The 26,881-nt window shown below is 45.5% G+C and overlaps 1 protein-coding gene across 1 annotated transcript; it reads left to right on the forward strand.

Moving 5' to 3' along the window:
* Positions 1–5,553: 5,553 nt before the first annotated feature.
* Tsnax (translin associated factor X) lies at positions 5,554–22,374 on the forward strand. Its single transcript, XM_034522544.2, has 6 exons — positions 5,554–5,865; positions 6,152–6,256; positions 8,036–8,150; positions 13,112–13,242; positions 17,017–17,144; positions 20,679–22,374. The coding sequence occupies exons 1-6, from the start codon at positions 5,850–5,852 to the stop codon at positions 21,054–21,056; spliced, it is 873 nt and encodes a 290-aa protein (XP_034378435.1). The 5' UTR covers positions 5,554–5,849; the 3' UTR covers positions 21,057–22,374.
* Positions 22,375–26,881: the final 4,507 nt, after the last annotated feature.

Raw genomic sequence — 26,881 nt, forward strand, 5'->3', positions numbered from 1 at the left:
TGAACTCAGGTTCCTTTTCCATCATGTGGGTCCTGGGAATTGAACTCAGGGAATTGAACATCAGGCTTAAAGGCAAGTGTCTTTACCCTCTTGAGTCATCTTTCTGGTTCTTCTGTTTCCATAGGGCAATCAATCAATCAATCAATCAATCCTGGATTCAGGCCCCATCCTCATGACCAACTTAGGCTTCATGATCTCATAAACGTCCTTGATCCAGATATGCTCACACTGCAGATTAGAGCTGCAGGGACAATTCTGTGGAACAAGAAAGGCATGAAAACTGAAAGTAAGAGAAGCCACAAAGCCACATATGGTGATGTATATGTGTCTGTGTGTGTGTATTTGAGCTAAAAAATTATCTCTCTCTCTCTCTCTCTACCTATCTATCTAGAGAGAGGGAGAGAGATAGGTAGGTAGGTAGACAGATAGCTAGATGGGCAGATTATAGAGATAGAGAGAGATGGATGAATCGATAGATAGATGATAGGTAGTTAGATATAGATAGATGATAGATAGAATATATATATATATATATATATATATATATATATATATATATAGTTAGCTAGATGGACAGATGATAGAGAGAGAAATGGATGGATCAATAGATGGATGATAGATATAAATAATAGATGGATGGATAGACAGACAGATATCAACCGTCAGAATAGGAATGAGCTGAAATAGTGAATGCAGCTGAAGCAGTAGGTTGAGGGATACTTGTATTTAATTTTAGACATGCTAGTTTTAAGAACTACATCAGATACTCAAGGAAAGATACTGAATAGGCAGTCTGACCTCCATGTCTTTCAGACTGAAGATGTAGCGTGGGTAATTGTTGCAGTGATCCTCCTGACTCTGCCTTCCAAGTGCTGGGATTCTGGGTATGTGCCACTACGCCTCCTGGCTCACTCTTTAATGAATAATACAGTTACTGAAACATAATGGGCATACCAGGCAATTCCCATAGCGACCAGTTGAAGAGCTGTTAGTAATTCGCAGATTTGTGTGACCACCACAGGCAACTTCAGAGCATTCTCATTACCCCAGAAGGAAGCCCGTGCCCTTGGGCTATCACGTCCACATCCCCCAGCCCTGAGTGAACCCCCACTAGGTTTGCTTATTGAATTATGTGTGATCCTTTTGGACTGGCTTCTTCCAATGAGGTAATTTTCCTCCATGTCACAGCATGAAGGACACTTCTTTTGACTGCCAGATGATAGTCCATGACACTTGTGGTTGTTTGAATATGCTTGGTCCAGGGAGTGGCACCATTGGGAATTACAGCCTTGTTGGAGGAGGTGTGTCGTTGTGGGGGTGGGCTTGGAGACCCTCCTCCTAGCCATGTGGGAGACAGTCTTCTCCTGTTTGCCTTCAGATGAAAATGTAGAACTCTCAACTATTCCTGCACCATTTCTGCCTGGACACTGCCATGCTCCTGCCTTGATGATAATGGGCTGAACCTCTAAACCTGTGATCCAGTCCGAGTTAAATGCTGTCCTTTCTAAGAGTTGTTTTGGTTGTCATGTCTCTTCACAGCAATGGAGCCCTAACTGGGACACACTTTTCTGTCTCCTTACTGTCAGCTGTTTTCTGTGTTCTTGATTACAAGTGCCCTAGCAAACAGGAAGTGATTATTCTCTTGCTAATTTCCCATTGGGTGGCTTCCCTCTTTTGGATGACGGAAGGGAACCATCACTGTCATCTGCCTCCCAGCATTGCTTGAAAGTTAAGTCTGGGGGGCTGGAGAGAGGGTTCAGCGGTTAAGGGCACTGACTGCTCTTCCAAAGGTCCTGAGTTCAATTCCCAGCAACCACATGGTGGCTCACAACCATCTGCAATGCAATCTGATGCCCTCTTCTGGTGTGTCTGAAGACAGCTATACATTAAATAAATAAATAAATCTAAAAAAAAAAAACCAAGAAAGTTAAGTCTGTGGGTTGGTAGGTGCATACCTGAAACACACTTTGGATCCCATGAGTGCCTTGCAAATGTTATGGTTCAAAGGGCAGGGATGTGGCTCAGTGGCAGAATGCTATTTTAGCAGGTATGAAACCCTTGTCTCAGTCTCCAGAAGAGAAAGAAGTGGGTAACTCAGCAGGAAGCACAGAGTCAGGCCGGGATGAACATCTGTAATATCAGCACAAGAAGCTGACACATCAGGAATACTTGAGCTCAGCCTGATTTTACATGGCAAGTTTGGGGCCAGCTTGTGCTACATATAAAGACCCAACTTAAAACAAGCAAACAAGCAAACAAACAAAAAACAGGGGAAAAATAAAACCCGAGCTGCCAATGCTGTCACAATTCATGCCTGTAATCCCAGCATTTAGGAGGTAGAAGCAGAAAGATTAGTTCAAGGTCTTCCTCACATATAGTTTGAGGCCAGCCTGGGCTATGTGAGATCCTCCATCTCAAAATACCGAACTGTTGAACTGAGCGAAAACCAACTCCCCAAGGTCCCAACCCCAAACTATCACTCAAGAGTCTGATACTTTACCACCTCCCATCTCTAGTTTATGGAATAGTTACATGGAGAAGACATCAACTCTCGAGCACCTGCTTTGTGATTCTCCCAGCATGTAAAACCAGTTGATATCTGATAGTTTCCTTGGAAAGGTGAGCAGGGTGAGGATTATACAGAATAGCAGGTGCCTCCAAAAGGCTTCTGCTTCAGTCAGAGGGACAGAGGCAAGTACAACAGAGGGAGGGACACACTCCAGATTTAAGAGGTTACAGAGAAATCCTCCTCTCCTTGACTTGGGGTGGTAATGATCCTTTAAAAACAAACGACTGTTTTACCAACACTTACACCAACACTTTGTTTGTGACTGAAACAATAAAACTAGGAGACAGGAAAAGTATTCTGGGAAGGATTCTCCTGGCACGTTGCCACAGAAGCTGAAAGAGGTTTCCTGACAAAGGTGTAGCGAGGGACACTGGGGAGGCCTGGGGTTCAGTACATATGTAAATAAGTGCTGGGAAAACACCCAGGGGATTCACCTCCATTAAAAACTCTGAGAGGTCATTATTAAAAGTGATGAAACCCTGGCTCTATGGGAAACCGTGGTAAAACACGTTCAGGTAGCAGAGCTGTAGCTGAACCAGGGAGGGGCTGCAGAAGGAGAAGGATGAGTCAGCTGCTGGCAGAGAAGCCTTGAGAGCTGTTTTAACTTAGTACCGACGGTGAGATGGTCCCAGCTACTGCTGTCCTTGAATCCTGGAGGATGTTAGAGTAAGACATCAGATACCAAGTAGTTGCTTCCTTTTTTTTTTTTTTTTTTTTTTTTTTTTTTTTTAGCATGGTCAGGTCACATTTATTTTTGCTTATGTGTGTGTCATGCATGCATGTATTGAGTATGTGTGTGTGTGCAAGCCAGAGGAATCATGGCATAGCATCTTAGATCATGCACTGTTAGCATTCTGTCGAAGCTCTGCCCCACAGTTAACTGGCAATAACCAGGTATGCCTGACTCACGATAAAAGGGTCTGCTTGCCCCCCTTCTTTCTTGCTTTTGCCTTCCTGTTCCCGCTGTCTCTCCCCATTCCCTTCCCTGGTCTCTCTCCTCATGCTCACGGCCAGCCTCTACTTCTCTCTCTCTCTGCCTCCACTATCCTCTTAACTCCCCTCCCCACACCCTGAATAAACTCGATTCTATTCTATACTATACCATGTGTGGCTGGTCCCTCAAGGAGAAAAGATGCTTCAGCATGGGGCCACTGAGGCACCCCTTTCCCCAACACCTCCATAGAACATATCCCTTCTCTCTTTATCTTTCTATAAACACATCACTCACTACCTAGTAATTGAGGCAGGGCCTCTCACATGAACTGGAAGCATGTTGGCTAGTCTTTTCCTGGTATCTTATCTCTGCTTTTCCAGAAATTTCAGGTGGGAAGCTGCACCCACCTGGCATTTACATGGGTAAGGCAAGAATGTTACTCACTTGCTCACTCCTCCCTTCCCCACAGTCAGTCTCAGTCTCTCTCTCTCTCTCTCTCTCTCTCTCTCTCTCTCTCTCTCTCTCTCTCTCTCTGTGTGTGTGTGTGTGTGTGTGTCTGTGACAGCAATCACAGAACTGTTCCCTGATGCTCTTCACTTTTCACCTTTTATCTACAGGATCTCTCACTGGCTCCCAACCTGCTAGCCAGCAAGTCCCAAGGATCTGTGTATCTCCATCTCCCCAGTGATGTTCTATGTGGGTTCTGGGTGACACTTGGGGCCCGTATGCCTGCAGGGCAAGTACTTCACCTACCAAGCAATCCCTGTAGCCCCATCTCATTGTCAATCAAAAAGTAGTGGAATACTGGAGTACTGGCTGGTTTCGTGGGTCAACTTGACACAAGCTGGAGTTATCACAGAGAAAGGAGCCTCCCTTGAGGAAATGCGTCCAGGAGATCCAGCTGTAAGGCATTTTCTCAATTAGTGATCAAGTGGGGGAGGGCCCAGTCCATTGTGAATGGTGCCATCCCTGGAGTTGGTGGTCCTGTGTTCTATAAGAAAGCAAGCTGAGCAAGCCAGTAAGCAGCACCCTCCATGGCTTCTGCATGAGCTCCTGCCTCCAGGTTCCTGCCCTGTTTGAGTTTCTGTCCTGACTTCCTTTGGCGATGAACAGCAATGTGGAAGTGTACGCTGAATAAACCCTTTCCTCTCCAATCTGATTCTTGTTCATGATGTTTTGTGCAGGAATACAAATGCTAAGACAACTGCTGAATGTGAACAGGCTCAGAAGTCAAAGGAGCTCAAGACAGTTGTGTGTCTAACATCCATCCATTGCTGTTCTCCAGCAGCCGTTTCCTGCAGGACTCTGCCCAATCCATCTAGCCTTTTGCTGATTCAATGTTGACAGCTTATGGTCTATTTTTTTGAGGTAGAAGACACTTTGGAGGCTACTGAGGTCGGAAAACTCTCCTGTGACGCTATTGTGGCCTTGACATCACTGCCTAACTCTAGGTATATCATTTCCTATATTGTCTCTGTTCCTAAGTTAACAAGGAGAACGGACTGGTGATTAAATGTCTGTAGCATGCACATGTCTCAACTTACTCAAGATGCTGGGCTTGTGTTTAATGACTAATCTTAGTTGAGCATGGTTCTTTAATAAGGGGCTTCAGGAAGCCTCGAGATAATGGTACCAGGGTCCGTGGGCCCAAAGATTAGCTAGGTGAAGTAGCATCTGCTCCAACAACAATGTGACCAAACTGTCCATCTATTCCAAAGCTGCTTCTCTGCGAAGACCTTTTGAGGAACACAAGACCACCATAACTTAACAGAGGGGGAAACTGAGGTAAAGGCCAACACCTCCAGGTGCCAGGCACCCACCACATGCCGAGGGTATGCTCAGAGGCGTAGGGACCCGAGGCCCGCCTGCAAGCCGAGCTCCAGCCGCTGCCCGAGCCCGGACTACACAGCGCAGGTGGGCACTCAGAGGCTTGCATCACAGCCTGGCACACCGGAAGCATGTGCGGCTGAGGGAGCCCGCCGGGTAAGTACGTGGATGTGGGAGAAGCCAGGACACAGACCGGAAGTATGTGCGGCCCAGGGAGCGCGCGGGGAGCGGGACCGGAAACGTGCGCTGCCGCAGGAGCGCGCCCGCCGGCATGCCCGCTGCGGTGCTGGGGGAACGGACCGGAAGTGTGCGCGGCCGAGGGGGCTCCGCGGCGGACTCAGCTGCGGGCTGAGGCTACGTGAAGGCTCCGCTTCCGGCGGCGGTCCACTGCGACCAGGGTGGTCTGCGCTGTCACCCACGGTCTCTGTCCGCGTTCCGCAGCGTCCGGCGACCGCTTTTCTCTGAGCTGGCCCGGCGGCTGCGGTCCCTGCGGGTGCAAGCCGAGGAGGCCCCGCGGTCATGAGCGGCAAAGAAGGTGCGGGGCGGGCGCGTGGGGGGGAGGGGCTGGCTGGGCCTGGCGCTCGGGCTCTGCTGTCACCGAGCCACAGCACGCCCCCGGGGGGCCCTGCGGACCGACCCCGAGCACAGCCCGATTCCTGGGGTCTCGAGCCGCGTTTTGTGCGACCCGTGCGCTAGTGCACATGTTAGGGGACCTGTGTGTGGCTGGGGAGGTCGGGCCCTGCTGGGTACCGGGGGACGAAGGGGATAGCCTGGGCTGTGACACTGCAAGGGCACCATTCAGCTCTTCATTTTTATCTAAGGACCAGGAGGGTTCAGGAAGAGGAAGCATGACAACTTCCCACATAACCAAAGGAGAGAAGGGAAGGATGCCAGTTTGTCTTCACCGGTGATGCTGGCCTTCAAAAGTAAGTTTCCATAAGGAGAATTAGAGCCATAACAATCGTGTTGCCATAGTGTTCGGGGGTGGGGTGGCGTGAGGTAGGGGCTGTTTAGTCCATGCTGATGTTAAGCTTAGTTTTCCTGAATGGTTTGTGTTGGTGCTAGGTCTGGCCTGAAAAATCTATATTCCAAAGATCAGATAGCAGGATCAACTTGACCAAGTTAATAGACCAAGAATACCAGCATACTTGTGCGGACAGGATTTGCTAATAGTTCCTGTTCTATGCAAAGTGCTACCTCAAAATAGGTTTTACCTGCTTGCCAGGCTAGTAACCAACCTATCACACATTAAACATAAATATATATATATGTTAGTAAACGGTAGGTGTGAAGATGATGTCACATACAGAACAGTTAAGAATGTGGCATATTTCCGTATTAATTAACATTTAATGCTTTCTTATGTGAAACTGTTTACTAATGTTAATATCTTCATAGGCCATCATAGTCAAGGCTTTGGGATACAGATGTTTGCCACATCCCAGTTGTTAAAAGCAAAGCAAAGTACAAAACAGCTTCATATTTAGGAGGACAGAATCAGGCTGCACCTTGTAAAGAGAAGGGTCCCAGCTAATGTGTGGACAGTTTTAAAAGAACACAGCACCTACTGTGAACCTTGTTAGCGTGAGGAAACCAGGGACAATCCAGCAGAGGGCCGTATTGACATGACTGAATGCTGACTGAAACAAGCTGGTTGTTTCCAGCCTGTTTGCTGTTTTTCTGTTTCTTTCTCTTCCTAGTAGACAGTTCTTTGAGCTTGGACTTATTTACTTCTGACGTAGTGCTTTCATTACCATTCCGGTGCACCACGTTCTCTTTGGAACCCAGCTCAAGTGGCTCCTTGGGCATGATGGTTACCTTCATTTACTTCCTGTTCATTCACTCATGCAATGTTATCTTCCCCTTAACCCTTCTCTATGCATTTATTGTATCATTGTTATATTTTATTTAATCACTTATTATTTATACCTGTGTCTCTAAATAAACTAGGAGCTCTGTTTTATCCAACTTTGCATTTATAATATCAGACAAAATCCAGGTATCATCTTCATCATCATCAGTGTTATTACTGAGATAGGGTCGTATTAGCCCAGACTGGTCTCTTGAGGATGACCTTGAATTCCTGATCTTCCAGTCCTCGTTCTGTTGGGGTTTGGAGGACTATGCTGCCATGCCCTTTTTATATCAGGAAGAGCAGAAAAGAAGATTATTCAGTGTGCCCACATTGAGGAGAGGGACAGAGAGATCCTGTGACCTCCAAGCATATCTTTTGGGGATTGTTTTGGTGCAGTGCTGAACACTGAGCTCAGGGTTAGTGCATTCCTGGTGAGAATCGACTGAGTTATAGCCCAGCCCTGTAGTGCAGTTGTTAGTGATAGGGAACTAAATACTGGTAGTGTTACTGTGAAGATGACAGTGAAGTAGCTTGCTATATTCATTTACAGACCAGTGCCACTTTTAAAACAGTTTACAGATTTTTCTAAAAACCCCCAGGGATTCCAAAGTGCTGTGGTTTTGTGTATCATGGATAGGATAGTGTTCAGTTACTCTGTTTTGAGAATTAGTGTCCTGACCACTGCATTCTGCTTGGCTGCATCCACGTTGTGTTGTGTGCTATTTGTCGCTCGGCTGGCCTGAGTAAAGAGTATACGTGCTTATGGTGTCATACCATGTTCCGGCATGCGTGCTTATGGTGTCATACCATGTCCTAGCATGCGTGCTTATGGTGTCATATCATGTTCCAGCATTTCAGCAGGAGCTGGACGCGAGGCACGACAAATATGAGAGACTTGTGAAACTAAGCCGGGATATTACTGTTGAAAGTAAGAGGACAATTTTTCTTCTCCATAGGATCACCAGGTAGGTAAACGCTTGAAATTTGTTATTTGAAAGGCTGCTGAGATGGCTTAGTGAGTAAAGGAGGCTGTCACCAAGTGTGAGCGCCTGAGTTGGGTCTCTGGGCCAGTGTTAGGAAGAGAACTGACTCCTGAAAGTTGGCCTCTTACCTCTACACACATCCTGGAACACGAGAGCACACGTGTGTACACACACGCACGGAACACAAGAGCATGCACATACACAGGAGACACACATATATAAATATAATTTAAAAAATTAAAATAGATTTTCCTGATACATTGTAGTTATACATTTTATATCTCAGCAGATAGTAAGTAACAGATATTAGAACATGTTTTGAATTTTAAATAGTATTGGCTGATCCTAGCAGCTGTGATTTAACATTAGGATTGGGGCTGGAGCTCTGTCAGTGGCAAGAGCACTGGCTGCTCAGTCCCCAGCTCCCGTGCAGTGGCTCAGAGCCGTCTGCAGCTCTAGTTCTAGGGCATCTGATGTCTCCTGGCCTCCATGGGCACCAAGCACCTAGCTAGTGCAGAAATGTAAATGCTGGCAAAATACCCATAAACATAAAATAATATTAAAAATAATCTTGTTTTAAAATGTGCTTGTGTATGTCTGTGGGTATTTGCACAAGGCTGTCACATCCCTGGAGTGGCGAGCCACTCTGCATGGGTGCTGGGAAGTGAACTCTGGTCCTCTGTAAAGTCATATGTACTGCTAAGTGCTGAGCCATCTCTCCAGCTCCCAAAAACAACATTTTAAAAACAGGAGGGAAAATCCTTTCTCTTATCTAAGGACTTTATACTGTGTTTGGATCACTTATTTACATATAATATGTCTATATATTATATTTATGTATATTATATATAAGGATAGTCTGAGGAAAATATGTTAAAATTTGGATTATGTTCTAGAGCCTATTACATTAAAGTATCAATTGATACATAAATTAGATGTGAAAATACGGTTAATTTCTCATCCAGTTTTCAACTCATTGCAGTCTTGTATGCTTCTGGTTCTTGTTGTTCCTATTGTAAAATAGTGTGTCTGCTTTTGTATTCTTACAGCATGCAATACCCTGGCTGCTTAGTTCTTTCACAGAGTCTCTTTGAGCCTGTGGCATTGCTGGCTTTGTATTTTCTCTCTCCAGGGGGACTATCTTGGTTTTCTGGGGAGGTTTCTTCTGGTGTCTGGGCTGGAAGAAAGAGGATCGAGGTGACCCTGACCTGCGCAGAGCAGGCAGTAGGTTAGAGCACTGAGGGCTCGGGGAAGATCAGCACAGGAATCAGCACAGAGCTTTCCGTCCCCACACTCTCTAAGCTTCTCCATCCTGTGTGGGGCAGAGTGTCTGCTTCCACTTGTGTCTTCCTCCAGCTCCCCAGGATGGATGTGTCTTTTGATTGCATTTTTACTATTCAAAAATATTTTGAAGCGTTCTGTTCCAAAACTTAAAAAAGTCTTTGATTTTTGTGTGGTGATTGGACCCAGGACCTTGTACATACTGGCAAGTACTGTCTTTTTTTTTTTTTTTTTTTTTTTTTTTTTGGTTTTTCCAGACAGGGTTTCTCTGTGTAGTCCTGGCTGTCCTGATACTCACTCTGTAGACCAGGCTGGCCTCCAACTCAGAAATCTGCCTGCCTCTGCCTCCCAAGTGCTGGGATTAAAGGCATGCGCCACCACTGCCTGGCTAAGTACTGTCTTATTTTAGCTACCATTTCATTTCTGGCTATTGGCTTCATTGTTCGTTAAATTTTCTTTTTTGAGACAGGATCTTAAAATCCTGTGTGCACCTTTTAAGTGCTGTGATTAGAGACATATTATAACCACACTGACTTCCTTTAAAAACTAATCAAAACAATGTTATATCTACTTTTAAGTTGGATTTCTTGTTTCTTTTGCATTTTAAAAATCAATTCTGGCAATTTATGACAGCTGGTGGGGGTGCTTATAAGATTGTTTATGTTTAATGATAGATCTTTTCTTTCTTTGGTTTTGGTCCTTTGTCTTGTTTGTTGTGATGCCGGCCTTTACCATCTGAGCCTTCTTTCCAGCTGTCTGTTGTCTTTGGAGCCGTAGTCTCTGTAGTCCAGGCTGAACTCAGGGTTCTTTTGCCTAAGCCTCTCTGTGGCAGACCTGTAGGTGTATACCACCATACTGGCTTCTGCCTTATTCTGGATTGAGTGTGTGTGTTTGTAGGTAAGTATGTTTGCATGTAAGTGTGTTTGCAGGTGCACAGGAGAGCGGTGTTTCTTCTGTTCTCTGATTTAGTCTTCTTTTGAGATAGGGTTTTCACTGAACCTGGAGCTTGCTGCTTTGCCCAAACTGGCCACTGAACTCCAGTATCTGTGGGGCTCTTCTGACGGTAGAATGGGAGCTATAGATGTGTGACACCATGGCTGGGCTTTTATTAGGGTGCAGGGGATCTGAACTCAGGCCTTCAAGGTTCCATAGTGAGTACTTTACCCACTGAATGATATTCCCAGGTTATGAACTGACTAATCTGTTTGTTTGTTTTAATTTTTAATCACAGAAACAAAATTATACCTAATGCCCCATCCAGCAGGGTGGTGAACAGGGTTGGGGGGAAAATCACCTGAAAAAGAGAATGGGGGAACAGGTGAACGGAAAGGACCACGGCTTGTCTATAGTCTGATCAAACCATTATTTTTATTTTTTCACACAGGGGTTATATACACATAGAGGCAGGATGTGGGGAAGGGGATGATGCAGGAACGTAGGTGTTCTCAGGGGGAGTGCAAGTATCTTCCAGAACAGGGTTTTGGCTGGGTAAAAGTTCACAGAAGAAGCAGGGAACAGGTCACTATGACTCTGTCTATGATTCATTTGTTCTTATCTAAGCTGGTATCCTCCACCAAGGCTACCTATCCACAAGATCTATGACTACTTGTTCTTATCCAGGCTGGTAAATTTCCACTAAGGCTACTTGTCTACAAGGTCTATAGCTATCTGTTCTAGGGTCAGTGTTGTTTTTACCGAGACCAAGACTTTGTGTTAGCAAGCATGTATGGCTGACTTAGGCCTACGGCTGACTTTGGCCTTCAGTGTATAAGCAAGGTTGCTCCTGACAACTAAAATCGAAGCTTCTGGAAAACCCATTTGTTCTTTCCCACCTGGCCAAGCTTGTGTTTCAAAGCTGGGTCTCTGAACACATCCTTGTTGACAACAGTTTTGTCCAAGGGTATATCCACAGAGTGCCCTGTGGTCATGAGGTGGTTGTAGTTATAAACTTTGACAAAGGACTTGATCATGGGTCTCTTGGTGATTTTCTTCTTGCCCATGGCAGCTATGACTTTTTGGGGATAGCGGTCAACTTCAGCCATGAGGGCATGGCTGTAAAGGCGGTCTGAAGTGCCATCATCAACGTTCTTCATGATGACGGCCGTGTATCCCTGGCATCCAGCCAGGACCAGCACTACTTTGCGGGGTTTTGTGAACTTGCCCATTTTGACAGCAAGCGGCTGGCACCAGCAGGAAGGAAAAGAAGGACTGTTTGTTTTTTCAGGACACAGTTTCTCTGTGTAGTCCTGGCTGTCTTAGAACTCACTTTGTAGTCCAGGCTAGCCTTGGACTCCGAGATCTGTTTGCCTGTGCCTTCTGAGTGCTGGGACTAAAGGCCTGTGTCACCATCATCCAGCACCTATTGTCTTTCTAAGAGTTACTTTGTGTATTATTTACCTGCGTGTGGAAGTCAGAGGATTCTCTCTTGGCACTCGAACCTGTGCTCCAGGAATCTAACCTCAGGTGTTTAAGGTTTGCACGGCATGTGCCTCACTGTCTCAGCCGTCAGTGGTCCTGGACTGAGTATTGTTTTGTTTTCTTAGATGTACCCTGTTCCCCTCTCGTGTGTGTGTGTGTGTGTGTGTGTGTGTGTATGCATGCATGTATGCATGGTTGCTTAATTGCGTGCAGTGTTTGTCTCAACAGTCTGGATCATCTCTCTCATAGTATGGGGCTAACTGAAACTTAAGGATACCAGACTCACAGTTGCCTTACTATATGGCAGTTAGCGTGGTGAGTTCAGGTCTGTGTTGATGTGCCTGTCAGCTCTTGCACTGCATTGGAAAATCAGGGCCGCTCACCTGTCACTTTACCACAGGCCGAGCAGCTTATGTGTATAAGGAGGCTTCCTTTCCTGACTAGCCCAGCTTTCTGTGCCACTGTGGTAATTCCTGTTACCTCTGTATTCTATCTGCAAGACACTGTTTTTATTCCAAACAGTGTGATTCAGGAGACAAGGAACAGGCTGTACGTTCACCCCTGCAGTTGCCGTTTCTAATGTCATTTACTACCTGGCACATGGATTCTGATTTCCATCTGGAATAATTTTCTTCGTGCCTGAAGAACTTCCGTTCATACATCTGCAGTGTAGTGCTGACGAGTCAGCTCTTCCGGCTGCATGTAGGCTATGGCGATTGTTCTGTCTGCCCACTCTGGGTTCTTCTGGCCTCTGGTACCCGGCCACGTTCTGTACTTGTCTGCAGCGACCTGTACTCAGTTGGAGACCTGGGGAAGTCCCTGTACACAGTGCAGGTTCTAACGCACTGTCTGCTCTGCAGCACTGTCTGCTCTGCAGCTTTCTCTTGCTCTCTGCCTGCATATTGAGTTCATGACCTTAGCTCCTGACCTCCTTAAACTTTCACCTTTTCAACTCAGGACTTTGGCTCTGCCTCCGTTCTTCCTTCCTACCTTGTCACGAGGAAACTCTTCCAAGCCTTGAGATGGACATTGGGTGTGTCTTCATGACCCTGATTGTTGTCCTGTCTGATGTGCGTGTGCTTGAGTGCAGTGTTTGAAACCATTGTTTGCATGCTCTATTAATTTTTTTTTGAGTTGTTTTAGGTGGAAGCAGCCAAGTCCAGAGGCTGATTGTTATGAATACAATTTTTCTTATCGTTTTGATCACAAGGCTGATGTTTTCAAGGTTCCCAATCTCTTTATAGTGCTCCTGATATGGAGGAGATACTGACTGAATCAGAAAGTAAGCTGGATGGTGTCAGACAGAAAATACTACAGGTGGCCCAGGAGCTCTCTGGAGAAGACATGCACCAGTTCCATCGAGCTGTTACCACAGGTGAGCCTAAAACAGCACATGCGCAGTGTCAGCTTGTAGCGACACCTGCGTACGTACGTACGTGCGTGCGTTCGTGCGTGCACCTGTGTGCTTGCTGTGGCCCATGTGCAGAGGTAAGAGAACAACTTGTGGGAACTGGTTTTCTCCTTCTACCATGTGGGCCTCAGTGATTGAACTTAGAACATAGGCTTGGTGGCAGATGCTCTACCCACTGAGCCATCTGCTGGCTCCATGTGAAGAACTTTAAAGAGAAGTTCTCATGGTCTCTTAGCTCAGTCCAGCCTCATAGTCCCCACAGCTGAGGTTGGCTTGACTCTCCATCCTTCTGGTGCTGTGCTGGTATGGCATGGCATGGCATGGCAATGCGCAGTCCCTCACCTGGCTTTACAGTGAAGCGTTGAACAGAACAGCAGTGGTGCCTATTCTCAAGCTCATGGTGCAGCGGCCACATGGGGCTGCATCTGTGACGAGAAAGTTCCTTCAGGCGCACGTAGGACAATACATGTGTTTACAGTGTGGCTGACAGGATGATGTGAAGAGCTGCTGAGGGAACTGATAACTGTTTGTTTTACTATTTCTCCGAAAGGCTGCTCTTTTGACTTGATGATAAAATAGATCTGGCTGTGAACTGAAGTTCTGTGCTCATTAAATGCAGTGCTGGTAGCAGGCAGTGTTTCCCCGAGAGGGCTGTGAGCGCAGAGAATAGCCTCATGGTTCAACGATACACCTTGGCTGAGAGTAGACTGTGAACTGTCCAAAGGCATGGTTGGACAAGTACAAGTACAATTAGCTGCTTGGAATAAGCAACTTAAAACATTCCATGACTTTTTGTTGTTGTTGAGAAGTTAACAGGTTGGGGAATGGCCTGCATCTTAAAAAATTTTTTCGTATTGTTTTAGCTTAGTCTAATCACTGATGCTTACCATGCTTTGAGATGTTTACATGTGTAAAATAAATTGCTTAGCTCCTAGGTAATATTGTAATTGCTTTATTCAAGAACGTGAATGGGTTAGATGGGTGTCTGTGGTCAAGCTACAGGTTGTTGTGTTTTAAAATAGATGAATTGTCTACATTGTTGCCTGGCCTTGAAGTGGGTACAAAGCGTCTATTCTTCTGCCTCAGTAGTGTGCGCTGTTGCTGATCGCTCTGGGGATTCTTTACGGAGTCATTCTTCCTCGTGGCCACAGCTTTTGTTTTTGTGGACCCCTAAATTATTTTTTTACCACTTATGAGTAAGGAAATGGAGACTTGAGGAGGGTTTTGACAAAGTTCACATTGGTCTCTTTGACAGCTTTGGTCTCTTTCCTTCCAGATGCAGCTTAGCCTACTGACTTCAGCTTCAGTTAAAACTCAGCTAAAACTCCCAAGGCCAGCCTCAACCTGGGAGTAAAATAGCTACAGTTTAAAACTGTGTTTAAATGGGAGATGATACAGTGAATACTTTGGGGACTTAGTAGAGTTTCATTGTGGTGAGGAGACCAAAGCAACTCTCATAAATGACAACATTTAACTGGGGTTGGCTCACAGGATCAGAGGTTCAGTCCATTACCATCAAGGCAGGAAGCATGACAGTGTCCAGGCAGGCATGGCGCTGGAGGAGCTGAGAATTCCACCTCTTGTTCCAAAGGCAGCTAAGATGAGGGTCTCAAAGACCACGCCTACAGTGACACACCTTCTCCATCAAAGCCACTCCAACAAGTGCTACTCCCTGGGTCAAGCATATATAGAACACCACAGGGATTATTTAATCCCAGTTCAGTAAGAATGTTCCATGCTACAAGCTTGAGTGGCAACTACTTCGAGCTTTGGAAGAGCCTTGGTAAGCATTTTGTACTTAAGCATTTGTACAAAAACCCAAGTAGATTTGTTTTCTAGATGGATGTTTGGTGTGCACTAGTGGGACGCCCACCTGCAGGAGGGTGTTTTAGTCCAGTTTCTGTTTCGTTTCTAGACATTCCTTTGCTTTTCTGAAATCCTGTTTCAGAAAGTTGACATTTTATTCTGAACTCTGTAACATTGTGTCGATAAGGATAACACTGGTTCTGAAGGAACCCTCTAGCAGCTAGGAATTCACTGTTTTTTTTTGGAGTCGTCTCATCTGCACATCTCACACAAACAGGATTGTAGATGTCTTTCATGTAGATGATGGTTTCAGGGTTTATCTGGGTGGTAGCATGCACTATTACTTTGTTATAGCATGATCAGAAACAGATAAAGCATATTCTGCCCGCCTTTCAGGTGACACACAGAGTGTTTCTGCCTTTGGTTCTTGTGAGGGAAGCTGCTGGTTACATCGTGGTTACATCTGCCTGCAAGTCTGCATGAACATAACTGCTGTTCCTCCGGGCTTATACCTGTGGGAAACAATTTTCTAAGAAAATTAAAATCCTGCAAAGCAAGTTGAGCTCTCTCAAGTGTTCACTCTCTGACTAGGTTTGGTGTGAAATCAGGTTGAATGTGTGTGGCTCAGGTACGATAAGAATGAAAATAAGGACTCAGAAGCCTTTAGTTGCATCCCTGTGTATGTTCTAACGGGGTGAAATGAAAAAGAACAAATTACATAAAAGCAACCTCCAGAGTTCTCTCTTACTGGAAGCAGACTCTGTAAATAATTCCTTTTGGATTTCTTCCAAGGTAGACGCACAGGGAAGGCATTGTTCGGAGTACGGCAGTGGGCTGAAAATTTTCACCTTGGGGATTATACACTGAAAATAACGGATGTCCTTTTCATCAAGTTGAAACATAACTTGTTTAAACATCCTTTTACCTACATGAGACCCAGAGTGTTGCTCAGTGTCTGGGGCCAGGTGTCCTTGAACTCTTTGTGAGATAGTACAAACCTTAATTAATTAATTAATTAATTTCTTTATTTTTGAGAGTGGGTCTCATGTAGCCCAGGCTGGCCTCAGACTCAAGATATAGCTGAGTCTGGCTTTGAATTTCTGATTCTTTTGCTTCTATCTCCAAAGAGCTGAGGACACAGGCCTGTGCCTAATGCCCAGGTGTGACAGGTTTTGTTGGTTGTTTTTCTGTTTTGATTGAAACATATTTGTAATCCAGGCTGGCCTATATGGTCGAGACTGGATAAGAATTTGGAGCAGTCCTTCTGCCTTAGACTCCAGAATGTTGGAATGACACTTGTGAGCCACCGTGCATGCCTAGGAGATCTCTTTCTGATTTTTCCTGTTTTACAAAAGGCCTGGTGTTTGAAACAAAACGAAGCAGTGGAAGCCTAGGGGGCAGTGCAGAGAGTGTTGTGGGGACCTAGCAGGTGTAGGTGTTTGGGCATAGGATCCATGGCATGAGATTGACCAGTTCAACTATTTGTATGTGTTTGACATTGGTGTGTTCATAGTGTTATGTAGCTATCACCCTGGCTGCCTTCCATCGAGAAACTCTACCTGTTGTGGTTTGTGCCTTTCTGCCATATTCTTACTTATTGTATGTCTTTCCCAAGACCCAATTCTTATTCTCCAATGTTTATAAGTGGAAGTCCCTCATTTAATTATTTTATGCTTGTTATGCCCCAGACACACAGTAGTGATTAGGACATTAGCCCCAGGTCACCATCCTGACTGCTACAGGAAGGGTTGGTGACATTCTTGAGCCTTGGTGCATAGGCCTGGGGTGCTCGTGTGCCTTGCCTCAGCTGATACAGTCTGCGTGGCATCCACCACACTCTTACCTTACTGGTGATGAGCAGCTTCCCCTTTCTTATGGCGACACTCTTGTAGTTTAGTGTTTGTTCCTGGTAACCTTTGTTCTTTTTTTCAGGGCTTCAGGAATACGTGGAGGCTGTCTCTTTTCAACACTTCATCAAAACTCGTTCATTGATCAGTATGGAGGAGATTAACAAGCAGTTGACGTTTACAGCAGAGGACAGTGGGAAAGAGAGCAAGACTGTGAGAATTGAAAACCATGTTTCAGTTTTATTTATGATCTATACAACAGCATAATGATTGGTGGAGACTCCGCCTTCCTGAAGCTGGGTTTGCTAGGGCTCCCCAGGGAAGCTGGGTCTAAGTGTCTCCACTAGTGACAGAGCCAGAGTCCTGGCTTCAGACAGTGAGGAAGTCAGCACGTTGCATCCAGGTGTTTAGAATCTGGTCTGTGCACTTGGCATCCCTGGTGCTTGGGGTATGTACAGGGACCCTGGGTGTGTCTGCCTACCTCAGAGGGCTTTGTGGAAGAGTCTGACTTACGGAGGTTTTAATGAAGCAGTGCTTATGTAACTGGGCTCATTGTTAAGTAGTTGTCACACAGCAGAGCCACTTTATCACTTACGTAAACTACATGCTTACAGTTGTCCAGCTCTTCTGAATTGAGGAGAGAAAGAAACCCTTTTGCATTTTCACTTCTTAAACTACTTCTTTCCTTTTTTTGGATTTGAAAATGTGACATTCAGGTAACCAGGTGGGCTTTTGAGCTCTCCTCTGACATATATTTGGATAAGTACTATTTTTCAGTTTTCTCCTTTTATTAATTTTTAAAAATATGAATTGGAGTCAGGATAGGTAGACAGAGAAAGTGTTAGAACTCAAGATGGCACGATTATGAAATAAAATGTTAGAGTTGCCAAAAAGCCTGATTTGGATGACAGGAAAACCTCTGATGAGTTCTGCCTCCTCGGCTCTCACCTTGTTCTCTACTTTGTTAAGTGCCAGCTGAGACACCGGGCAAGCGTGGCTTTGGTTCGTTTACTTGGTCACAGTGGAATCACAGGGAGACGTGGCCAGCTGTGTCCTGCCTCTCTCGAGCAGCTCCTGTCTAGTTCATGGAGAGAGACAGTGGGGGGGGGCGGGGGGGGAGGGGAGGCAGGTTGAGTGTGCGCTGTCTAAGGACTTTGGAGATTATGGCCCAGATACACATCTCACAGAGGCTGAGCTGTGTTCACTCTTAGTGCTGGAGATACTGAGAATTTGATAAAGAAAGTTTTCTTTTAACTTGGCTTGTAAGAATATTGCCAAAATCATTTTAATAAACACTATGACAATTTCAGACAGAAGTAGAGGGGATGATCCCTGGTGACACATTAGCTTGTGTACCAGGACTTGGATAAGGAGCAGGAATTAGCGTTCCCTGTGTTTGCCTTGTCCACATCGTTCTGCTAAACCATTTGAAAGTACATTAACGCTGCCATCAAAACGCTACACACTCAGGTATCCATCTCAAAACTTGTACTTTAAGGAAATTTTTCCTTACTAATAATTTCAGAAAGCAGAATTTATTTTGACAAAATTTTCTTTAAATTTGTTTATGCCTGTTTCTCTAAAATCAACTTATAACCTTTACCCCTCTGTGTAATAACAAAGATCATTATTTTGTGAAATATATCCTTTTAAGAGGCATTTGAAATGCACGCCTCTCCACTGTTTGCCATATATACATATGCACCTCCTGGTCTTGCCTCACAGAAAACCCAGACCCCTTTCTGATGGCTGTCAGGAGCATCAGAGTGGTGGGGAGCAGGCTGTGGGCTTCCTCCTGCCCCTCAGCAGCTCTGGCCCTTGCTATGCCTCAGGCCTTGTCTCTCCTCCTGGACTGTCAGGCCTCAGGGTCTCTGAGGGTCTTGAGCAGGACTAAGATCTGTGCTGTGGATGCACAGCAGCCAGAGTAAGGAATGAAAGCTCACCCTGCCGCTTCCTCAGTTCATTCTCAGAGACGCCTCAACCAGGAGGGAAGTGCAGATCTCTCTGCATGGTCTCCTGCCTGCCTGTGTCCAGGCTCAGCCTGTGCTACTCTTTATCCTGCCTGCCTGTCTCCCAGGCTCAGCCTGTGCTACTCATGGTCTCCTGCCTGCCTGTCTCCCAGGCTCAGCCTGTGCTACTCATGGTCTCCTGCCTGCCTGTCTCCCAGGCTCAGCCTGTGCTACTCATGGTCTCCTGCCTGCCTGTCTCCCAGGCTCAGCCTGTGCTACTCATGGTCTCCTGCCTGCCTGTCTCCCAGGCTCAGCCTGTGCTACTCTTTAGCATGGCTTCATTAGCTCCTCAGGACCCGCATGGCTTTCTCCTGGGCCTTTGCAGGCCCACTGCCCAGAATGAGCTCAGAGCTTCACCTAGCTGCTTCCCCCACACAGTGCTCACAGTTCACGCCTCAGTACTAGAAAGACCCGTTGGAGAGAGATACACATGACATGGTGTGGACCACAGCCACTGTCGTTTAGAGTGCTTTCTTGAGTTGCACATTATGCCAAGAATTTAGTGGATATTGTCTTATTTAATCCATACAAGACTTCTGTGGTAGGTAATATAATCCTGTTCACAGAGGAGGAAAGCAGGGTTAGAGAGAGAAAAAACCTTGCCAAGAGGCAAGCATCTTGTGAGCAAAGTCCTGGGAGAGGTGGGCAGAGAGTCAGGGTCATTTGGAAGTTAAGTTCACAAAAGAAGAGAGATAATTTGTCATTTGACACTGGAGGATAGAAGGTGAAGAAGATGGGCGTGGCTGTAATGCAGGCAAGGTTGCTTTGGTCGTAATAAAGATAACAGCCACATAGGCAGTGCAAGGTGATTGGCAGATGACTGGATCTACAAAGTAAGCTGGATTGTTTCCTGAAACTGGAGAGTTTGGGGACTGAGTAGGGCACAGAAGAGAATACCTGAAACTCGGAATAGTGTTTGAAGAGGCCACACCAAAAGGCAGGAGGAAGAACTGCACTGTTTGAGGGGCTTGGAGAGTTGGAACAGGCTGGGTTTTCAAAGTTCAGTTCATAGCTCTCACATGGAGGTTCACAACCATCTGTAAGTCCAGTTCCAGGGCCTCTGATGCCGCTGCCTTCTGGCCTCCACAGGCTCCAGGCATGAACCTGGTTCACAGACATACATGAAGGCACAACATACATGCACATAAAATAATAAATAAAACCACTGCAGCCTAAGACGACTGGCGAATACCCTGCAGTAACCAGACTTCACAGTCTAGAGACAGCTCTGGTTACTGTGTCTCAGCTCACTCGGGCTTGGCTGCTCAGTGTAGAGCTGACATGGAGACCTTGGCACCAACAGGATGAGTCGTAGGAGATGGAGGCGCTGGCAGGAGCCAGGCGCAGGTGCAGACTATGGGCAGTGCAGAGTAGGGAAGGAGATGCCGGCTGAGGAAGGAGGGGCTGTGATCACTGATCGATAGTGATTATCACAGTGGAGGCAAGTCTTCCTTAGCACGAGTCTGTTGTGCTTGTCACGTGAGATTGGACACAGCTGGTCTTACATTGGTGGTGTTTGATTATCCTAATGCATCCAAGCCACCTGGCTCAGCTCCTTACCCAGCATATGGTAGATTCCTTGTGCCCTGCCACATAGTTAACTCATGGGAAAGATCTGTGTTCCTGACCTGTGTTGATTTCAGTACTTCATGGATTTGATGCCTGATGTATTCACTTTATCACAGTGTTTTCTTTGTGTGCGTGTGTGTGTGTGGTTTTCTTTTTTGTCTTTTACCAGCCTCCCTCTGACGGACAAGACAAGGAGCTAGTTACGTGGAGACTGAAGATCACGCCTGTTGACTACCTGCTGGGAGTGGCCGACCTAACGGGAGAGCTGATGCGGATGTGCATCAACAGTGTGGGCAACGGGGACATCGACACCCCCTTTGAAGTGAGCCAGTTTTTACGCCAGGTGTATGATGGGTTCTCATTCATCGGCAACACCGGGCCCTATGAAGTCTCTAAGAAGCTGTACACCTTGAAGCAGAGCCTGGCCAAAGTGGAGAACGCTTGCTATGCCCTTAAAGTCCGGGGCTCCGAGATCCCTAAGCACATGTTGGCAGATGTGTTCTCAGTGAAAACAGAGATGATGGATCAGGAGGAGAGCGGTTCCTAGGCAGCCCCGCTCTGCTCTCTAGGGAGCACTGGGGAGACCAGTTGGTGAGGCTGCTCTGACTGTGTGTTTGACGTTATTGTGGCTTCCGTAGACGTTTCCAGTTGTACTAGTTTGAAGTTGTATACAGCTGTATCTAAGTTTGTCCACAGGGACGTTTCTCACACTCATCCTTACACGCATTTGCATACAGTGTTTGTATATGTGTTTGCTCTGTTGTGTGAACATGCTTCCAATTGCACTTTCTGCCATACCTACTTTAGTTCACTTTGAACTTGGAGTGACCTTTTGGGTGGACGGGAATCTTGTAAGTGGGTGATTCTGTATATGGAGAAAAAAGTGTGGTGAAACTTCTGGAGTTTCACTTCCTGTGTCAGTTCCTCAGCGGTATCATGGCAAGCCTTTAAAGTGGGCTTAGTACATGAAACAACAATTTAATGTGTAAGCTGTTTAAATATCAAGTTTTCTTGTAAGTTATCAAGTTTTGGTGGTATTATAATGAGAATTCACTTAAAATTTTGGTCCAGTTTCGGTCATTTTGAATTCATATGAAGCAGCTTTCCTGAAGAATTGATGGGTATCCGGATGTTCTTTTTCTTTCCCATAGATGTGGGAAAGGAGCTGACACTGGTCTTCACTGGTGATACTGAGTAACTAACTCCACACTTGTGTGCAGGTTATGAGCAGCCAGGGCCTTTGTCACATGTTAGGTGTGCTGCACTTTCCTACCCCATCCATCTGGGGACTCACAGAGGAGCAGCCAGAGCGCTTGGAGTGCTGACAACCCAAACCTTTATACTTGTCCCTTGGTGTTAGCTAGTGATGTTGCCAAAGAAAAAGAATTGTGTATAATTCAGCAATAAGACAATTGCCAACACAAGCGTTGGGCATGAGTTCACCTCCTCAGTCAGTGAGAGTCATCTGTGGTGAGAGCCTGGCTTTAGCGTGGCCTGCAGCTGACACCACCATATGCTTTCAACTAGTTTTGTGACTTTTCACAACTTAGATACTGGGTTTTATTTTTGGAAAGAATATCTATTTGTAGGGCTGGCTCTTTGGAAGTGTAATTTTCCAAAAATTATCACCAAAAGGAAAATAGAATGTGTACATGCCTGGTAAGTTAGATGTGTTTGTCCTGGTGATGATGCGGCTTTGCCTCCCCTGTAGTAAGGTAGACTGCTCAGTTATAGTCAGTCCTGTTACCTGCTCTGTCTGGTTTTTTCAGCTACTTCAAGTGGAATTTATAGTGTTAAAATAATGGATTGAAGAATGTTTTACAGAAATTTAAAGCAAATTTTAAATAAAATATTAAAACACAGAAGCTCGCTGGTTTAAAATGTTAAGTTACATTATATATTGTGCACAGCAGTGTCTGTGGAGGTCAGATGCAGCTGTGTAGAGCGCGCTTTTCCTTGCACCGTGTGAGTGCTGGGAATACACTTGGGTTGCCAGGCTGGGAGATAAGGACCTTTTCATTCCAGCTCAGCCTTCTCTGTGGTTCCAAGAGTCCATTATTTTGATAGCATTTAGAAATATGTAGTAAATCTAATAATGTAATTTTTGGGTAAAATGGGAAATCTAAGATAGGCTCAGGTAATGTGGAGGTCTTTTTTTTTTCCCCTTAAACCCTGAGATGAGGCAGCGTCCAAGTGGTATGACTCAACCTGAACTGTAGCAAGGGACTTACTTCCCTTCTGTCTGTGGTCTTCACGCTCCCTCGGTGACTCCTGTGGTCTTCATGCTCCCTCGGTGACTCCTGTGGTCTTCACGCTCCCTCGGTGACTCCCTTGCAGTTGCCTGGGTTTTCAGACATGGTGGGATACTTCAGAAGTGGACTTCCTTGTGTTCTCTCAGGTTAAAAACAAGCTCCCTATGCTCACAAGAAAGACGTCCTTCACAGCTCTCAGACTCAGACTAGATGATACCCCGTCTTAAGCCATATCCTAAATGATTTGCCCAGAGACAACAGAGAAACACTAGAAAGCCAGGCTGTCAGAAGGAGCAGAGTAACGACCTATGGCATAATCAGCAGCGCCTCCTGCAGGCGACTGAGCACCACTGCTTCTGCTGCGTTCTTTGTGTGGTGGGCGGGTGGGGGGCTCAGTTTAAATTGTGTGTGACAGCACCATCTGTTTTTGGTGGGCTTCCTGTTTATCACAAAAAGGAACAGGTTCAAGGGCTGGCAGGATGGAACTTCACAACCAGCATTTGATCCCTGAAACCCACATGGTGGGAAGAGAAAAACTGGTCATAGCGCACCATGGCAAGTCCCTTCCCCCTGCAAACAAAAGAAATACAAACATAATTTAAAAAAAAAAAAAAAAATAGGAGAAACCAAGTCAGGATCTCACTGTAAGTTGGTGACTGAATTTTGAAGTTAAAGTGGATTTTTTTTTTTTTCTGTTATGATTTCTTGTGTCTCTTAAATGTGTGGTTTTCACAGAGAACCCCAGAGCTTTGGTCACCCTCACAGGAGATTGAGAGATTGGCAGAATGGCTGCAAGCTCCTTTCTGTCTAAAGAGACTCATGTTAGAGTCGAAGACAAGTAGATTGAAGTAAAAGGGTGGGAAAGACTCTCCATGCAATGGGAACCAAGAGAGAATCTCATTGGTCTCCGATAGCAGATATAGCAGACCTAATTTTTATTTTGCTGCAAATAAAGAATAGCATTTTATAAGTTCAATCTAATAATTATAGAATAGCTAAAGATAAAAATGCTAATAAGTTGTGTGTGTGTGTATGCAGGCGCATATGTACTCATATGTACACACATACACATGCATGTGGAGGCTTATGTAGTCCAGGCTGGCCACGAACTCATGATCGTTTTGCCGTAGCCTTCCAAGCGCTGGGATTACACACCACCACGTCCAGTCTTACATTTTTGGAGACATACGAATCCACTGAGCAAATGTTCCCCATTGTGTCCTTTGCTCCATTAACAGAATCACTTTTTAATTTGGAGATTAGAAACTGTTTATTCTCTGTATATACAGAGTCTGTGTTTCAGAAGAAATGTACTTTGTAGTTCAGTTACTGTCATAATGTGTCAGTTGGGGACACATTGTACAGGATCCCATAAAATAACCACCTACTACTGGTGCCACCTGGGTTTATAAGCAAACTGTACACATCAGCAACACTGCCCCATGGCACCTCTCAAAACATGCCGGTCAAGCGGTCAAGCGAGGCCCAACTCTGTGCCATCTTAGTATTCAGGTTAAAGGTGGGTTTGTTTGGGTTTTGTTTTTGTTTTTCTGGAAGAAGTCTTAACTTGTAACTTTTCTCAGGAATCTTGAAAAACAAAGTTGCTTCCTTCATATTGTATATGTTGCTTTAAAAAGTGCGATGGCGGGGACAGTGGGGAGCTGGAGAGATGGTACAGCAGTCAAGAGCACAGGTAGAGATTAATTAAATATTGTGGGACTGAAGAAATGGCCAGGTAGAGCTGTTGCTTAGCACATGCAAGGACCTAAGTTCAGAAAACCAAGAAACCAAAACCATGACAAAACAATGCCCAGGGAACATGAAACACAGGAGTCCAAGAATCGTCCATATCTGCCTGTCTTGTCTGCCTAACACAGGCATGTGTTCATAAAATACATAACACATATACAATCATGTGCGTGAACACACAGACACACATGCACACACGTGCGCACAACCACACAAACAAACAAAGCGTTTCTCTGGGGCACTTAGTAATACGTCCATGTGTGTTTGACCAAAGAGCAGCCACTTACAAATGGCAGAATCCTGATGGCATGGACCTGTCAGGAAGGAAGAGCTGGGCTGCACCACTGGGCTGAACCAACCATCCGTGGCTGTGGTGGCTGTGGTGGCTGTGGTGGCTGTGGTGGCTGTGGTGGCTGTGGTCGTGGGCAGGTGAGGGACGCACAGTGAGTGCTGATCACCATCACCTTAGGAGCTGCTCAGGGAACAAGGGCTTTAGGAATAGTGTATTTTTCCTCCCTTTGTAATGTATAGATTTCAGAAATTAGGTATGTGTGTGTCCTCTTTTAACTGTCATTATAGGGTATGGTGTTTTCACTTAGACTTCAAAATGTAGGGTGTCAAAGGCAAACTATTGCCTTGAAGGAGGAGTGGGCACCATAGAAATGGGCCTGTCAGGTAGGGATCCCCTTCTTGTCCCCCTTTCTCCACTCTCCCATTGCATCAAAGACCGGTGCAAACCTCATGTGTAAACACAGTATATTTAGAAGCTCCACTGTGCACCAAGTGTGTGAGCACAAAAGACCAAGTTGGTAGACTGTGTGGTGGTATCTGTTGGTTGGTTTTAGCCCCTTCCAGTTCCTGCTAAGGAGGCTAGAGTCTTGGGGATGCAGCTATGTGACTCGCTTGCCTTCAATGTTTTACCTGCATTGGAACAAAAGGACCCCAGACGAACAAGGACTGGCATGAGCAGATGGCATACGTGAGGGTTAGCAGGAACCTCTATCTTCTGCTGTTCACCTGCTCAGGCTACAGCAGCAGGAGTCATGACCTGGGTTTCCTGCAATTCCTGCAACCCCCTGACTTCCTGCACTTGCTGGCTGCGATCCCAATCTTCCTTTCCTCCAGCCCTTCCACTGTTTGGAAGCACCTGTGTTAAGTCCTTTCCTGAGCAGGCTACCCAAAGTGCTTTCTGTTTTCCTAAGTGAACATGACAGCAGGCTGCCCTTGGCAGACTAGAAATACAAACGGTCTTAGGCATAACCAGGAAGATGCAGATTTCAGTTCCTGTATCAAGTGGGTCAAGATTTGATGTTCAAGAAGGCTGCATAGATGTGAGAAAATGGGCTCTCAGTGAATGCTTCAGGTCACACCATTCTCTGTTTCCCATCTTCACATTGGGATGTCCACATGCAGAAAACAGCTTCTCTGACCTTATACCCACCGTTTGCACCCTGTGGAGCACAGTACTGGTTCCCAGTTGAAATGCCAAAGAGATCAAAAGCCTACTTGAATAAAGGTCAGTGACTTCAAAGAGGATATGAACAGGCAGACAGATGAAAGTAGGATGTCACCTCAAGACCTGTGTAAGAGAGCATCATGGGTGAGAAAGTTATCAAATACACACATGCACAAATACACATACAAATACATAGATGCAGGCACATACACATTTACACATTTGTATACAAATGTACGCATATACACAAATACACATACAGATACACATTTACACATTAGTACACATACATGGACACAGATGTGTACATATTTAACATGCATGATATACATATGCAGGTGTACATACACACCATAATGAGACAAGTCATCATGAAGACAGGCAGAGCCTGTTTCTGAGTCTTCAGAATAGACTGTTGTTTACTTGATTCTTCTCATTTATGGTGTCTCTGGAGGTTGCTCTAATCCACCATTATCCCAGAAGTCTGCCTTCTTTCCAGCAGTTTTCTGATTAGATTGTCCTTTACCCCGACACATATATACTGTCTGTATTTACATATTCTAGATACATGTAAAATATGTATGCACATGCACAATTGTACACAGAAATAGTTATTGCTAATTAAGGATTAGGATTTTGTACTAATTTATTTTTTTCATGGACGATGCCATCAGAACAGAATCACAGATCAATTTACATGGTAATCAGTGTGTATACAGCTGATGTTTAATATCCCAGGTCCTGTGAAGCAGCTGGATCTGTAATAGTGTGTTTAAGGGTTATACAAAATTGTTTGTTAGCTGGGTATTGTGGCTCGTGACCTTAATCCCTGCACGTAGGAGGGGGAAGCAGGAGGATTGCTGTGGATCTGATGCCAACCCAGGCTAAAGAACGAGTCTTTGTCTAGAACAAACA

The sequence above is a fragment of the Arvicanthis niloticus genome, chromosome 18 (assembly GCF_011762505.2).
Source record: "Arvicanthis niloticus isolate mArvNil1 chromosome 18, mArvNil1.pat.X, whole genome shotgun sequence".
NCBI classification, from domain to species: domain Eukaryota; kingdom Metazoa; phylum Chordata; class Mammalia; order Rodentia; family Muridae; genus Arvicanthis; species Arvicanthis niloticus.

Excerpts from the sequence above, each read along its gene's own strand:
- Tsnax (XM_034522544.2), top strand. Across the intron at positions 8,151-13,111 it reads CTTCTCCATAGGATCACCAG|TGCTCCTGATATGGAGGAGA; the intron begins GTAGGTAAACGC and ends ATCTCTTTATAG. Across the intron at positions 13,243-17,016 it reads CCATCGAGCTGTTACCACAG|GGCTTCAGGAATACGTGGAG; the intron begins GTGAGCCTAAAA and ends TCTTTTTTTCAG.